The 17,150-nt window shown below is 40.8% G+C and overlaps 1 protein-coding gene across 2 annotated transcripts in view; it reads right to left on the bottom strand.

The window, feature by feature from the left end:
- Positions 1-368: 368 nt before the first annotated feature.
- Positions 369-17,150, bottom strand: part of SPPL2B (signal peptide peptidase like 2B) — a 34,291-nt gene continuing 17,509 nt past the window's right edge. The window contains exons 9-15 of one of the 2 annotated variants that reach the window (XM_075443964.1): positions 16,946-17,027; positions 16,063-16,137; positions 15,871-15,933; positions 14,311-14,410; positions 13,211-13,288; positions 10,694-10,854; positions 369-9,710 (exon numbers count right to left, since the gene is read on the bottom strand). In XM_075443964.1, the coding sequence (XP_075300079.1) occupies positions 9,423-9,710; positions 10,694-10,854; positions 13,211-13,288; positions 14,311-14,410; positions 15,871-15,933; positions 16,063-16,137; positions 16,946-17,027 (847 nt within the window). In that variant the 3' untranslated portion in view covers positions 369-9,422. Of the gene's footprint in view, positions 9,711-10,625; positions 10,855-13,210; positions 13,289-14,310; positions 14,411-15,870; positions 15,934-16,062; positions 16,138-16,945; positions 17,028-17,150 lie in introns of both variants that reach the window. The other variant, XM_075443965.1, reaches the window with a different exon arrangement.

The following is a 17,150-nucleotide window of genomic DNA, read 5'->3' as shown; positions in this document are numbered from 1 at the left end:
TTTTCTAAAAGAGGGCCTGTTAGTAACCACCCTCCTTCCCAAGCAACAGCGCTCCAACATGCAAGAGATCCAGCCTGACCGTACCGGCACAGCGACCACGCTGGGGTTATGAAAGCAGGGAAGAGACGGCTGGCGTGGGCTGCTCGGGGATGTGAAACCCTGTTCCTGGGATCGCGCCTTGCACGTTAACCGCAAACCTGAAAAAGCCACAGGCAAGTGTCCAGGATTTTGCGTGGAATCCAGCTCAAGACAGAATCCGTGCAGTGATCTTTTAAATCACAACAGACATTTTACCACATTCTGGTGCAAATAATAAAAAGAAGTAAACAACCGGATTTCAAATATAAAGGTGATACAAAACAGCAAAATTCAGTTCAAAAATTAAGTATCTTTATTTTACAGTTTTAGAAAATTTTTACAGTTTTAAACTAACGCAGGCTAAAGGAAAGTAAATTCCAGTGTTTTTTAAAAGCAAAACAGAAAAAACCAAACCACTGCAACTTCAGCTGACCAGTCACTTTCGAGTTTGCCTTCTTCCACCACATCTATGTGTGCCTGAAACAGGCTGCATTGCTCCATGGAAAAGTCACTCTGCGGAAACCCTTGGGATATTTCTCATCTCTCGTCCTAAGATTCTGTTCCCTCCACTGTTGATTTTGAAATAGGATTCTTCCCATGTTACATCACAAAAGGAAGAAGCAAACCTACATTCGCACTGGAAATACCATGTATTACAATGTATTTACATATATAAAAATATATATATGATGCTATGCTGTGCAACTGGGTACAAGGCTGCAATTCAGTCAGAGGGAGGGCTGATATCAAAACCATGACGAGCTGTACAGACAGAGGGTGGAAAGAACCCACCCAGGCCGAACTGAACATCTGATGCACGTACTGCGGTAAGACCACAGGTTGGAAAAATGTTTACCAAAAACACCTTTTCCTACCTGGAAATGACATTGCTTTTTTTCTTGGTCTTCGCAATGGCTCTATCCTATTGTCAGCACAGGACGGTATTCGTAAGGTGACGTGTTCAGCTCTTTGTTATTACTTGCAAACAGCAACAACTAAAAAATTCATCTTCGTTGTACCATAGATATAAGATACTTCTCTCACAGATAAAAGTCACAAAATCACTGATTCATCTAGCCTTGCAGATACCATGCACCAGTTCTGCAAGTCCTCACCTGGCAAACACCACAGCTTCGACAGTCTGTGTGGAAAGAGTTCCTCTCTTTGCACGAGCGGCTCGGCCATTCAGCAACCCAACGAACTAAAAAACTAAAACACACAGCTTTTGTGACTAACTGACCAGCTAACAAGGTAAACGACGTGCAAGACAAAAATCAGGGCATCAGAGAAGGATATGAATTTTCTCAGTGCCCCTGACACAGCTGTTGATGACTGACACCATCCTTACAGAGAACCAACTCCCTCATTCTTCCCATACCACCTGCACTTCGCTTCCACAGCTTCAGTTCGTTTGGCAAGAGCTGCCCCCGTGCAGGAAAAATATTTAAATATTTGAACTGAGTTTCCACAACAGTTTTCTTACACTAGACAACTCTCAGTTGGGTTTTTTTGAGGGTGGGTGGGTTTTTTCGGGTTTTTTTGTTGTGTGTGTGTGTGGGGGGGTTTTTTTGTTAACTTAAGGGGCCAAACTGCATAGAAGATCTTTAGATAGCAAAAATATATCATAGGTTTTGGATCACAAGAAAATCCTTCCTTCAGCACCTTATGAAACGAGCTTAAAAAATTTATTCCTCATGCGTACGTAGGCAGTTACATGTATGCATTTGCAAGCGCTAAAATTAACAACCTTTAGAGTTTGCACTCTTCGCAATACTAGCCTACATGCTATTATTTGAACATTATTACAAAGCCCTTCCACAAAGGCATCAGACATTTAAAACTGTTCTACTTACAATATTACCTCCCAAGAACAAGCTTTCTCACTAAAAGCAGCTACGACCAAGCATCCACGAAACCAGCATTAAGCAAAGAGGTGTCTTACTCTCAGCTCACAAATCCTCTTTATGCTGCTCTACATTTGCACCTCCAGCCTCCCACCGGAGCCACGTACAAAGCACCATTAGTTCAGCTTTAGTAAAGCAACACTAGCATCGTTCAAACAGGACTTGGGCGTTGCTAGGATGTTACTCGAGCCCCAGGTCCTCCAGCACTGGGCTGGATGGAGGAACTGAAGGAATATGGCTAAAAATGTTGCTGGAGAGGACAAGTGACAAAGCACGAGTCGAAGACAAACAGGCAGCAGATGTTCACGCCCGTGCACGCAGACCATTGCCATTAACTGGCAATTAAAAAAAAAAGGCTACCCACCCCCCACCCCGGCCCCAACTTGCTGCCACGTTAGCGTCTGCGGTAACATCCGTGACACGCTCTTTTTTGTTTTGAAGTCTCCCCGTCAACTACGAAAAAAATGGATTCTGACCCAAACCACACTGAACTGCACCCCTGCGGATTTTTTCATCAAACTAAACCCGAGCCACAGTTCTGCAGTTTTTGTTCAACGTGAATTGGCACAACTTCAGTCCGAGCAGAGTAAATAAAAAACCCAACCTACTGGTTTCTTGCTGAGGAAAACGCACGTCAGCGATTGTGCTCCTCCCCAGCATCGGCAGCTCCCTACCACCCCAGCCACTCCAAGCTTGGACCCACAATGGAGGCTGGCAGGTCAGCCATGGGTTTACAGCATTTTCCTGACTACAGCTATACCTTTACGATGGACAGAGTTATTTCTGTCCTTTAGAAACTTCTGGCTTAAGGAGAAGGTTCAGCACTTGGCTATCAGGTGTTGCTTACCTGCTACTGCAGGGCACCCTACCAGCTCAAATCACTATTTTTTTTTTAGGAGCTATGATGAGCTTGTTTACTTTGAGACCACGTCTCTGCATATCTTCAGCTAACCAACGCTGACATTAAACACCCAGAGAAAGTTCACAACACGCAGCACGTGTGTCAGCAGTAAGCACTCCTCAACCAACAATTTCTAGCCTACAGCTCATCTCAAAGCTTTCTCGGAGATAAACACCTGGATGAAGTTTTCCACCTCGCATGCTAATGTGCAGGAAAACACTGTGAGAAACTTGGTAAACTGTAATGCCGCCTTCACCTAAGGAAGATGGCTCCAAATGATCCCAAGGAGCATACGCACTTGTAACCCTCGGCTACCAGCAGATCAACAACAGGACCAAGAGCTGCAATATTCCCAACAGCTGCTGGGGAAACAGCACCAAAACGGAGTCACTGCATCACACAAAGTTAAGTCCTCCACTAGTTCCTGAAATTACAGATCACTCTGCACAATATACCAGTTCCCAATTCAAGAAAAAAATAATTGAAACACATTATTTATCATCTATCACGAATCAACAGACAGCAAAACCTCATCTTTACTCCACAGAATTTGAATATTTACCTGTAAAACAGGAAAAGGCAAAGGTGAAACGCTCACAGAAGAGCACACAATTGAGAAATGCAGAAGATACAGAGGATCAGTGAAGAGACAATTCTCTTGTGCCAGTGCTTCTGGTAGCACACAAGCCTGTCCTGTTCCAAAAACATTCCAGAGTGCCAGAAACATTCAATGCAATTCAACGCATTAAACACACATTTAAAAAAAAATTCTTATCTCAGTAGAGATACCTACTCTGTATCTGTCTGCATCTATTTTGACACGTGCTTTGATGTGGTTTCTTTCCAGAGGATTTATCATCTTTAAATTAGCAAAACAAAACCAAGAGTCTTTGTGATACAAGATGTGAATCATCAGTCACAACGCCTGCAAAACTCCGTTAGAGCACTCCTAAGGTATCAACCAACTGCTACGTGACGAAGTTCGCGCTGTGATGGCACTGAACGATGGAAAGCCCGACCCTCAGACTGCTCCTGGACTGAAGTGCGCCGAGGCTTCTTCGCTGGCCCCTAACGCAAGTGCCATGCCACAGCTCTTGTCTACGGGGTTCAATTCCTTCACTCTCAGGACAAGATGAGCTCAGCAACAGCATGCCCTGGAAACAGCCCTACCCCACTGAGGTGTCACCTGCTTCCCATGGCTAACCAGTTAAGATGGTTGCCATTCTTACAGATTTTTCTATCGCCAGCCCCACAATACCCTTGCTGTAATTTAAGTTTATTAATTCTAACACCATCCCTACTTGAAAAAAAACAAAAAAGTTTGTTTGTTTTTCCAATTTGCAGTAGCATTTCAGATTTTGGGATATTTATCATACATGCCCTTAGGTCTTCTCTTTGGAGTAGTAGTTTGGACCTCTCTGGAGTAAACTCTTCCACTGCCTTCTTTTTCACCATCTCATGCCTTCTCAGCCACCTTCACTTTTTTCTTTCCCTTTCCCTCTCCACCCTGCCTAGCAGCACTGGCATGGAGCCTCAACTGAAAAGCCAAAGAGCTTGTCAGTGTGACTCCGTGCTTCATGTCCCGCTGGCCAGCTGAGAAACCACTCTAGATAAAACACCTAAAGATTCATCTTTCTGTTTTCCAGACCTCTGATCATAGTTCCTGCTCTCTTCTGGACTCTGTAATAATAATGTCCTCATTTTCCTGAGGATGCAGCCCTTACACAGATTTTATTTTAAAGCCTCAGAGATTATATCTGTCATGGAAAAAGGCACCACCTCTGCAGGCTGCGGACAAATATTTGGATCTGCTGGTGTGTCGATATTTCAAACACTTCCTGTGTCGATGTGATGCGCATCAAGTGTGAACAGGCACTAGCTGCACATTACTGCTTGGTTAGCTTACTTACTCACAAATGTACTACAAGCAACAGGCCAAACGATGAAAGCTTATATGCAATACTCTGTTTTGTTAATTGATAATCAACAAAGGTGCCATTAAAAAGAAGTACGACAGGGCTTTACAACCTCAACAGCCAGTGTAGTGCAAGAAACCAGAAACACACGCGCTACTCAACCGTGGGGCTACTGAGCAGACAGGCAAGAACAAAGCTGCAGGATCTTGCACTAAGATAGCTGCATGTAAGCATTTACTTCAAGGCAACGTTGCTACCAAACACCCAATATAGGCTCTTTTTTTTTTTTTTTTTTTTTAATTGGCTGACCAGGAAAAGATCTAACAACTGTGGGGTGAGATATCCTGCAGACACTGAGCATATATGCAGACCCAAGTACTGCGTTCTGAAAGAGCTCTCAAAGCCAGAACCTACAGGAGAACACAAGTCTGTGGTTAAGTAGAAAACTACCTTTAAGTTCTCTAAGCATCCTGTTGCCCATCGGACACCAGACAATAAAGTAAGAGCTGCAAGTAAACACACGGCACCTCCCAAACGGCGTATTAATTCAGCAATGAATGCAGCCACGTTCTTCAAGCTCCAGATCATACTATTTCAGCACAGTTTAGCAGCTAGCTTCTTTCTGGCTCCACAGTCAGTGCTATCGCCCAGCACACTGAGAAGCCTACAGGCACTACCACGATAGTCACGACAGGTTCTCAGGCTGAGAAACTCATCATGGATGCAAACACCAAATCTGAAACACAGAAATGTGCGTGTCTGAAAAATGCTGTAAGAGACTTGCAAGGCATTCCTAACACAAGGCGTATGGAGGGCTCCTGCAGGAAAGGAGCAGCCTGACTGGTTAGCCGAGATCAAGACATCATGTAAAAAGGTCAAGAAATTTGGTATGGTTAATACACAAGAAGGAGGAAAAAGTGAAATTAACAGTTTTCTAAATGAAGCGCTGTATTAGACACATTAATAAATCTATTGGAAAATACGCTGTGCTGCACATTTTCTGCCTTCTGGCATTTACCCAAATTTAGAGAAAACATTAAATAATTTCACAAGTATAATTCTTACATATGTGGACATGTTCTTTTCTCCTGCCACTGGTAAAAACAGCATATATTTTTTGAATACATTTTTTTAAAATGTATTTCATTTAAAATGCTCTTAATTTGTGACAAGAAAAAAATTCCCAAAAGAGGGCTTGGGATACTTCTCCCTCACTAGTCACCCTTAGTAGTCTTTCAGGCTGCATTCTACCTTCAGCTGCATTACCAAACACTTGGTCCAATGCACTGATACTTAGTAATTTCAGACCCAGGAAAGAACCTGATCCTCACTGCTGTGATCCAGAGAGGTTTTCGGGCTGTTTTTCGTTTGGGGTTTTTAAATTTGTTTGGCTGATTTGGTGGTTTTTTGGTTTTTTTTTTTTTTTTTTTTTTTTTGTAATGTGTTTTTTAGTGGGTTGGTGGTTGTGAGTTTTTTCAGGTGGATTATTTTTTTACTACTAAACCAAGTGCTTCCCCTGAAGACATGCACATTTTTTCAGAAACAGAATCCTTATTATTGAACTTTTAGATAGTTACCTAAAGGCTTAGTATGTGAAAGATGTAAACAAGACGCACATCAACATTACTTTCAACATCAACATCATTTTCATTACTTCCAGCACCTGAACTCAAGTTTGTGTGGGATATATAGCTGCAATCATCAAATAAAATCAGAGTCAGCTACACTGAACATATCTTCACATTTTGCTACACAACATTAAGTTTTACATTAAGCTGGTCGGGGAGGTTTCGAAACACAAAAAAGCACAGCCTTGGTTTTTGCTGGAAGGGATTGAAGTGCCCAGGATCAGAGTCCGAACAGTCGCTGCCAAACTGGTGCACCAGGGTTTGTACAGTACTGGAATAGTCAAAGCATGCAACTCCTTGCCAGTTTACATACTTTAACTGGAGATCACCTGCTCTGGGTGACCCTGCTTCAGCAGGGGGGTTGGACGAGATGCCCTCCAGAGGCCCCTTCCAGCCCCTACCATCCTGTGGTTCTGTGAGATATTGCACTGAGTAGCTATTGGATTTTTCTGCATTGATCTTTGTAGTTTGAAGAAAAAATAAAATTAACCCCCCCCACACACTTCAAAATAGATGGAAACCCCCCCAGAAACACAAGGTGAAGCACATGCTCCAAGCAGACCTATCTAGAACATAATGTGAACAAAGCACCTGCTAAATGCCTACAAGTAAGCGTTATGAATTCTTCCATTTTAATTGAGTTATAAACAATTTGAGAAATAAACTGTTTCCTAACCCACAACATACGAGAACAAATGTTAAAATACACTTTCAAGTAAATGATAAAACTTAATGCTTCATCATCAGAAAACTACTGGCTTTTAAGTATATAAAAAGCTATTCCAAATAACATTATGACTGAAAGACAATCGAGGCAAAAAGAACATAGAACTTTGAGTCAGTCTCCAAACTTTTTTCTTGCTATTTGTCAAGTTCATTATTTAAACACAAGATTGTTTTCTTAATTTAATATACATACTTCTACAATGGCTTAAATTAAGGCATAATCCAGCTGGCTGAAGTTTTCAGTGAAATGTCTCTGTTGCTTTTTATTAGTCATAATTGGTTCAGAATACTGCTGGCAAAAGTAACATAGTCCATTCCAGAGGAGACCGAAACCCAGATCTCCTTAGTACTGCTATGTTCCCTTAGGGCGATTTGTAAATTATATGTAGTGCAGGCCTTTGGACTCAGGAAGCCTTTCAAGAAACTCGCCATTAAATCAACTTATCAGACAGGGCTTGAGGCTCTATGAAGCTGGTAAAACTCTGAAGCCACAGCGTGGTTTTACAGAAAGCCTTTCACACTCTAGAGAAAGAATTCCATCCACCCAACGTGGGACAGACAAAACCAGAAGTTATCATCCAAAAAGCACAGGGCAAACTTTGGAAAGACCTAGGCAAAAAGCCAATAGCTGAAATTTAACCGACAGGTGTTAAAAGCGAGCCCTTCAGACTCCAGCTCCACATGCCAACTGGAGACTCCGATTGCCTCGGATCGTGCCACTATGACGATAATTTGCAAATCCCATTTCAGGCTCTCAAATCCTCTGAAGAGTATTCCTTCCATGCAATTTGGAATCATATTCTATGATCCTAGAACACTTCAATTTTCTACTTGAGTGTTAACGTGAAGTGTTTGAAGCTTTCTGGGATTGCAATTTAAGTGTAGAACAGACATCTTTCATAAAGCCAAATGTTCTTAGATGGAATATAAATAATATGCAAATCACATCATCCCTCTATGTGTACAAAAGTTAATGCATAAAAGACTCCATCATATGCAGGAAAATGCACAATTTCAGGACTATAAAGTAAGACCAGCAGCACCCCAGCAAGTGTGAAATTCACCAACTTAGTCCTTCACAACATCATGTAGCAAGAGGCGCAAAGTAATCGGTTCGATCACAGCCTCCTTCCAGACCCTACCTAGCAGGCCATGCTTCGGCTGCTCCGGGGACAGCGACAAAACTGACTGAGGCAGTTCGTTAGTTACTGAGCAGCAAGTAGCTTCAAATCACAACTGACTACAGCACCACATGTGCTCCCTTGGGAATGAAAACACCAGGTTATGTTCTTCAGAATTAGAAATTGCAATTACATTCCTTAAAGGAGTAACAAGCAGAAGCTTGAAACCCCAAACATATGAACTCATACTGCTTTAACATTTTCCCTGCTTTACTTTAACATTTTCCCAATGAAAATACTGCCTATTAGCTTAGTATAGTGCCACTGCCTATTTTCTTACCTATTTTGCTTGTATCTTGTTTCTAAAACATTAAACATCCTGTACATGCTTTTGCTTCCAGACAGTGTTCTCTGACAAACACTGCCTGTTTTCAGACAGCCCTAGGAGTTCACACGAGTGCTTAGCAAGCTTCCTGTAGCTCCATTCATCCTGCCTTTCAAACTAGACTAGTAGCCAACCCAGGTACCTGGAAGTAAAAACACAGACAAAAAAAAGTTAAGAGATGCATTGAATGCACCACGGTAGTAAAACCCTTTCAGAGGCTGGCAATTGAACCATTCTCTGCATTTCCTGAACATCAGTTTATACTCAGGCATTCCCTTGTATCAATGGCTTTGACAAGTAGGGAAAAGTAAAGTAAAAGGTGACAATAGGGAAAGTGCTAAAAAAACCTATCAGGTTTCTCTCAGCTAAGCATTGTAGCAGAGTTGTCCAATGCTTTTCCTCCATGATCACCTACACTATGCTGAAGCAGCAAAATAGCCACACAAGCACAGAGTACCTTGTAAATAACGACTCTTAATACTACCCCGGTATAACGAAAATGGAACGGTCAAAGGCATTCACTAATAAAATGATCGTTGAAATCCATACATCAGAACCCTTGTAGAGCACCATATTTCAGAAAGATATTTGAAGTGTACAGCTGTACCGAAGCTGGAGGCAGAACGTTCGTTGTTGGATTTGATGATCAGACTCCCAGAGAGGTTCCTCAATGAATGCAAACACTACTAAACCAGTCCTAAATACATACTGGTTTTACATGGATATGTTTGTGAGGGAAAATAAGGAGTTCTTATCGCATTGTTTATTCCAGCTGTTTTTGCTCTGCATTTAGGCTTTTGCATTCAAGGTTGTCCTTATTCTGACCAGCTGGTTCCTCGCTCTGTGCAATAGAAATTTCTGACTGGTCCGTCTTTGTGTTGGTATCAGCCAGCTCCTCAGCAGCCGAGGTGGGGCCACGCAGCTCCTTCACGTGGAGGGTGGGATTGGTCATTTGCTCCGTGTCCTGTTGAGAGGCTGGTACGTTGCTGTCTTTGGGAAGCTCCGAGCAGTTGACGGAAGCTATCACCAAGGGAGGCTGAGGTAGGTCTTTCTGTAAACAGAAGATGACAGTCAGAATGATGGAAACCAAGAATTTCTGTGTCCAGTTATCAGGAGTGATGGTCTTACATGATGAAGATTAATGGGCCATCATCTCCATTATCATTCTCCAGTAGTGGACATGTGCATACTGTCTTCGCTTTTTATAGTATACATGGGGATTTTTTTTCCAGAAATCTGTTTAATTCCTTTCTGCCTGAACATTCCTGGATGACTTCAGATGCGCACTGCTGACTACGCAGGAACAGGCAAACAGCACTTTGGCACTCTGCCATTCTCTGGTTTTGCCCACCTTTACTAGCAGTGCACAACAACTGGCAACTTTTCCATCACACTGCAGATGATCTCAAATATTTTTCCAACAATTAAATTCAGTTCTCTAGAGGAAAGTCGTGAAGGTTATCACAAACAGTTGAACAACAAAATGTAACTCACTGGGGGGAACCTCTAGCTCGACAGATTTGCCCTTCAAGTAATTATTCAAAATCTATAATCATGCATCGCAATAGAAATAATTCCTTTTGGAATCAAATTAATTTCACTTGTACCACAGTGAAACAAAGTGATAATTTACTATATTGAACTAGATTTCTACCTTCATTAGTAGTAGGCTACAAAAAAATCTGAAGAAAAATATTTTAAGAATATATATTATATAATGTTATAAAATATTATATTTTATATAATATTTTACTACTACTACTTTCAACAGAGATCAAACCAGTAAAATTATGGCAGAATCAAGGATAGACAAGGCCTGCTTTACTTCTCACCAGACAGTTTAAGTGGTCATAAACATTAAAAGAAGAAAACCTTACTGAGACAAAAAAGTATATAAAGAAGCAAACAATCAGGCAAAACAAAAATCTTTGGTTTTGTTTGATAATACTGCAATATTTTACTCAACTTTAATTCTAGTTAGGTTTTTATAATATTAGTATTTCTTGAAGACACTCATATCAAACTGGTATTCACCGCAAAGCCGCTGCCCGTCCAGAACATTGTGAGCTCCTTTCTCCAAAGAGCCACAGCAAAGCTGGTGAGAAGAGTGCAGGGCACCAAGTAGAGGAGAGCCGGCTGGCCCATCTGCATCAGTGCCAAGGCAACAAAGGTCACAAGCAGGCCTATGCCATACGCTGGAAGGAAACAAAACCAGCAAAACACAGTTATTCAGATATAGCTCTGCTCAAGAGCAACTAAATAATTAGCTAGATGAGCACTCTACCAAGAACTTTTTTCAAGTAATATGTAAGCCAACATCTCCAGAACTTTTTCAGGCCGCTCTAGACAGAAGCATTACATACACAATGTAAACCTGGAACACTGCTTTACTTAACAGAGATCCTCCAGTCTTTCTACTGATGAGAAATACACGTTGTGAAAGTAGTGCGATCAGCCTAGTCCATACTGTGCAATTAAATCACTACCTTCAGCAGTTTGAGAAAGGCAAATTAAACAAACGAAATATTGTGCCTTATATTGTGTTTATGAATTCAACAGGTACCAACAATTATTTTGACCATTATAACATGTGCTTCTTGTTTGGCTTGGCTTTGGCTGTTTCTAACTATGCTGCCACCACTAAAAAAAAAATAGCCAGCTAAAAAATAATATAATCTGTTACTACTTTCTACTTAATTTCTGCATCTATTCTGCAAAAGTAGAAGAGAAGCAGTTGGGATCTTGCATTGTCATTATTTTCAACTACATTTTCAGAAAAATGAAGTTAAATCCAACTGATTTTTAATCAGGAAGCAGATGAAGAAAGATATTGAGGGGCTGGAGCATGTCCAAAGAAGAGCAATGAAGCTGGTGAGGGGTCTGGAGAACAAGATGTTATGAGGAGTGCTGAGGGAACTGGGGTTGTTTAGTCTGGAGTGGAGAAAAAGAGGCTGAGGGGAGACCTTCTTGCTCTCTACAGCTCCCTGACAGGAGGGTGTAGTGACACAGGGGTTGGTCTCTTCTCCCAAGTAACCAGCGACAGGACGAGAGGCAATGGCCTCAAGTTGCATCAGGGGAGGTTTAGATTGGATATCAGTGAAAATTTCTTTCCTGAAAGAGTGGTCAGGCATTGGCCCAGGCTGCCCAGGGCAGTGGGGAAGTCCCCATCCCTGGAGGAGTTCAAAAAACATGTGGATGTGGCACTTGGGGACATGATTTAGTGGTGGACTTGGTAGTGTGAGGTTCACAGTTGGACTCGATGATCTGAAGGGTCTTTTCCAACCAAAATGATTTTATGATTAGAATACTCAATCTTTTACAGTTCTTCAAAAATGTTTTTTTTCAGGGCACATTATGTTATTACCGAGAGCTCCTTCTATCTAGTTGAAATATATCTTCTTGTGACTTAAGTCCATTGCCTCACATCTTATCCCTGCACACTTGCAAAAAGTCTCTCTCTGTCTTCTCTGCATCCTCACATGAGGTAGCTGTGGACAGCAATGGAATTTCTTCTGCTTTCTCTTCTTTTAAAATCGCATGCTCCAGCCCTCAGTCATCTTGACAGCTTCCACTGGATTTACTCCAGTATGTCAATGTCTGTCTTGCACCACGGACCCAGGTTAAGACTCAGTCTTCACTGCCAAACTGAGGGGAAAAAATCACTGCTCTCCTACTACTGACTCAATCTTGCTGACACAGCCCTGTCTGTGGTTAGGTTTCACTGCTGCAACAGTACACTGCTGACTCTTCATCGACACAACATCTTCCTATCAGTCTCTGTAAATGCGTTTTGAAAGTACCAGGTAAGACAACGGTTTTGTCTAAGGATATATGAGAGGAAAATATACAAGATTTGGTAGACAGAAATCAAAGCATCTCTCAAACCCTGCTCTAGGTCTCCAAGAACCTAGCTATTTTTTTCAAAAGAATTTCTAAAGCAGTTTTTAATTAAAATTTTTCATACATTAACTGCAAGTATCTTAAGTCTTTGCTAGCATAAAGACTTTGTAACAAAGCTAGCAGAAATCTGTGAGATACTATTCATCAGTCTTCTTTTAGTTCACGGCATGTAACTCTGTGGATTTTACAAACTAAAGAAGAAAACTAATTTAGAGGTGTTCTAATCATAATAAAATTCATTGCATCATAGGTCACAGACTTTTAGAATACAAAAAAAGTTAAGAACAAAGTCAAAGGAAGAAGATATCCCTGAACCTGAATTCTTATATGCAATAAACTCCAAGATTCACGAATCAAGAAACCAGAATGAGCAGCTCAGCATGTATAAAGACAGCGTAGATGTAAGGGTTAAAGCGAGACAAACCATGGTAACAAGAAGCTCCCCTTACACATGGCAGACATAACAGCTCAGGAAAATGACAGCAGATAACTTGGTGACGGAAGCCTCCAAAGTACTTTGCTAAAATATTGCTGTTTTAAAAGGAGGAGAAAAATAAAAAAAACCCCAAACTACGTCATATGAGATCGATGGTATGCTTTTAAAGAGAGCAACTCCTGTAGGTAGTGTCGAGGTGTCACTGTGATACATACCTATTGTGCAGGCTACAAAATAGACTCTGGACGACTGCACCTGAATATCAAATCTATGGCAATAGGCTACCAGCAAGCCTAGGAAAGGAAAGAACAATTACACTGGTTTTCAAGCCATTCACACAGTAAGATACACAAACCCATCAAATTATATAGGAACTTCTAAGATTTTTTTTTTTCCTCAACACTTCCTACGGCAACCCAGTGTTTAAGTACTATGACAGCACCATTCAGAAGGCTGCACAGCTTACAAACCAGTTATATGGTAACACAAGCCCAGTACAGCAGAAGCACTCTAATAATAAAATTAACAGCTACAAATACACAGATCATAGAGACAAGATGTCATCCCTTCCCTAATAAACAGTTGTAAAAATACAGTGTTCACAAGAAGAACACGGGTAAGTTCATCCCTTCCAGCTCCTGGCAAGGACAGTAGAAATTTATGGTTAATGACTATGCCTATTATAGGTCCGGGGGAGGAGGGGACATGGACGGCGATGACATAGTTCATATTTCCCAACATACAAGAAAATAAACAAGTGATTTCTTAGAAGAAATCTGAAAGACAGAAGATGCAAACTTCTTTTCACCTGCAGTGGTGCCGGGCATACTTCTACATACCACCAAAAAGTCAAATTTGAGAGAAGTTGTGGCAGAAACACTGGGCACTGTGTGACTAATAAAATTACAAAGCTTTGAGTAGTCAGTTATGCGTGTACTCAAACCATGTGCAAATGGACAAATAATTTCCTCTATCACCACACTATTAAAGATGTTTACTACTATAAAACTAGCTGCTAAATCAACTCTTGAGATTTGTCTAGATTTCTTGACATCACTGCATGAGAAACTGAACCATAAGACTAATGTGCATTTAATTTCTTCTGGAAAAAGTGAATAGTGCAGAAAAACAGAACATAAAAGGTCTACTTACAAATTTACTAGGTTTACAGAAATCAAATCAAACTTCCCACTTGAAGTGGAAGTACAAGAGGAATAAACAGTGACAGTGCAACATGCTGGAGGAATAAGCATGCAAGAGGAATAAACATGACAGTGCAAGAAGTAAAATTCTTAAGATGCTAAACAAGAAATACCTGGAACTAAAATGTCTCCAAATCCTAGGAGAGAAAAAGGCCTGTCACACAGAGCCAAGGGTGAGGAGTTCAGTCGCGGAACCTTCAGGACCATTGGGAGCTTGGAATGAGAGACAGATGCCTGGTGAAAAGCTGCTTTCTCTACACACTGACACCATCTACCAGAACTTATTCCTGTTGTACTGAAGCTGTAGACTTTAAACACAGCAAATGGATCTTCTTTTTCACATCAAAGACCTATTTAAAATCTTTTATTAATATTACTGACAACTAACAAAAGGTATTTAATATAGGAGTGATTAAGTACTTTCTAAAAACAGCCAAGACAACTCCGCATGACAGACATCTCAAAACACTACATTAATTTCCGTGTCCTCACATGCAATAGGGTATCCATGCTGCTTTAACTGCAGGAATGCAACAAATTCAGGTAAGCTGCCACCTGCTTTAGAAATAACCATTTATATTTCATTTTACTGGTTGCAACAGAAGTCTCAAAAGAGTAAAGGCTTCAATAAATTAAAAAAGTGATTCTTCAAATGACTTTGAAGATGTTTTTCCCCCCAACTGTTCCTATTTATTACATAATTTGCAATGTTGAGACACAGGATGGCAAGGCCCAAGACAAACACCTATCCTCTTTCACGCAATGCATTAAAGAAACTTTTTTTTTTATTTTCTTTTGTTAGTGCCAGAATAATTTTATCTACTTCTGCTATCATTATTGTTTTATACAATTCATTCTGTGCATAAAACTGAAACCTAAGGGATACTAAAGAGGTACAAAAGACAAGAGTGTAAGAAGACAAAGAAATTAGTATGGGTTGTACAGACTGATCCACTCCTAAGTTCATCCTGCAGACAACTATTTTTTTTTTTTACTATTTTCCCACGCGACGGTATTACATTCATTGCTGACGAGAGACCCAACACCCTTCAACTCACAAAACCAGTTTTCCTACAGATTTGCTTCTTGTTTTGAACACTGTACCTCTCCCCTACCTCTCCTGTACTCTCCTCCCAAGTCAGCCACATCCTGTCACATGGCTCTGGGCACACGGCTGGCTGCTGTCGAACAGTACAGAGTCACTGAATACTGACTTTGGTTTTCTTTCGGTCTCCAATTTGTGCTTCCCTCCTTTGCCTATAAACTCCGCTTTTCACAGCGCAATTATCAAAACAGGGGAGGAGGGGGAAGAGACAGACTGATCATATAAATTTTATCTCTTTAGGTAAGAATGGATATGTGTCATTAGCAATAAGTTATATTTACAAAAGTGGTCCTATGTTTCTGTGAAACTGAGCTACCCAGCTTCCTTACACTGAAACCCTTTTAAAGCAAGATAAAGGAAGACCAAAGTTGTTGTAACGAACCACTAAAAGTCTGCTTTGCCCCCTGTGCTTGGTGTGGATTTCCAGAGAGCTCAGGATTGCTTATTTCCACATTAAATTCTTTTCCAACTGGCACCTCCATTTCAGCTTTGCGGTCTTTGAATTTTAGAGAAATTGAAAGTGTAATAGCTGGAAGCGAATGCCGTATTTCCAGACTGCATACAGTACCTTTTCATGAGTGGCAGAATCAGATGGGCCTGCAGCCACCTCCACCATTATACTCTCCCCACTCTAAAGAAAAAAGGGGAAAATTGTAAATCAGCACTTCACTCCGCAGGTCTGGGATCGTTTAGGAACACAGAAACAGGTCATTACACTTTGCTCTGGGAGCAGCAGGCACTAGGGAAGCACTTCACTTACCTTTGTTAGAAAAGGTGTGATAAATACAAAGAATACATCATACACAAAAAGAACCAGGAGGAGCAAGGTACAACCCTGAATGAAGAGACAAGATACTTGGTATTTACATACTATCCATTAACAAACAGCAATGAATTAATAGTTAGCAACATAAGACTATTCTAGGCAAAAGCTAACATGAACTAACACAAGCCACCCATGTATTTTTCTTAATTCCTAAATATTTTAGATGTAGGAATTGTGTCTTGCATGCACCACAAAAAAGAAAGTAATTCTTAGACACAAAATTACATCTTAGTCCCTAAAATTCTTTATCATGACAGATCTGGAAATGGTGACGTTTCAATTTTTTAGAAAATATTAAGAAGTTCTGCATTTTCTCTGGAGGATGCCAGGCATAACTTGAAACAGTATCCACATTACTTTGGCCAACCTGTACAGGGAAACAAATTTTAAGGTGCAGATCACTTGAAACAGAGTTCGAACAGCTGCCGAAGGGGCAACTAAATGACTAATACTGATTTTCCTCTTAGGATACCGAGGTAGTTCTGGAAGATTTGACAAAAAAACAGAAAGATGCATCAATGTGCGTCATATTTGAAAAAAAAAAATCAAAACCAAAACCTCAAAACTACCCTACAAGTTCGTGTGTTGTGTGTGATTTACTAGTAGCCAACACTCTACAGATCTTTAAGTTGCCAAACACCATGCATAACAATCACATGCCACTAAGGGGTCTACATTACACCCATTACATCACTCTTTTCCAAGCTACATATGAATGGAAGTGCATTTCCAAGCCAGTGTACTCCATTACAAGCAACTCCTCTGTTCAGCTGTACACAGGCACACATCCCTTCTTACATCTGGTTAACTTGCATACCTTAAATGTAGGCAGGCGAATTGTTTTCAACATGTAAAGACAGAAAGCAATTCCTAAAGCATCTTGCAGAACCCAGGCCCACCTAAAGAAAGAGGAGAGTAACATTTTTGCAGGAAACTGTGGGAAAGCCAGGCCAAGCCTTGTCCTCACTAAGGACCTGCTTGGGACAAAAAACTTTATTAAAAGTACTTGCTTGAAATCAAGT

Source organism: Opisthocomus hoazin, chromosome 27 (assembly GCF_030867145.1).
Source record: "Opisthocomus hoazin isolate bOpiHoa1 chromosome 27, bOpiHoa1.hap1, whole genome shotgun sequence".
NCBI classification, from domain to species: Eukaryota; Metazoa; Chordata; class Aves; order Opisthocomiformes; family Opisthocomidae; genus Opisthocomus; species Opisthocomus hoazin.
This window is presented reverse-complemented; position numbering and strand designations above follow the sequence as displayed.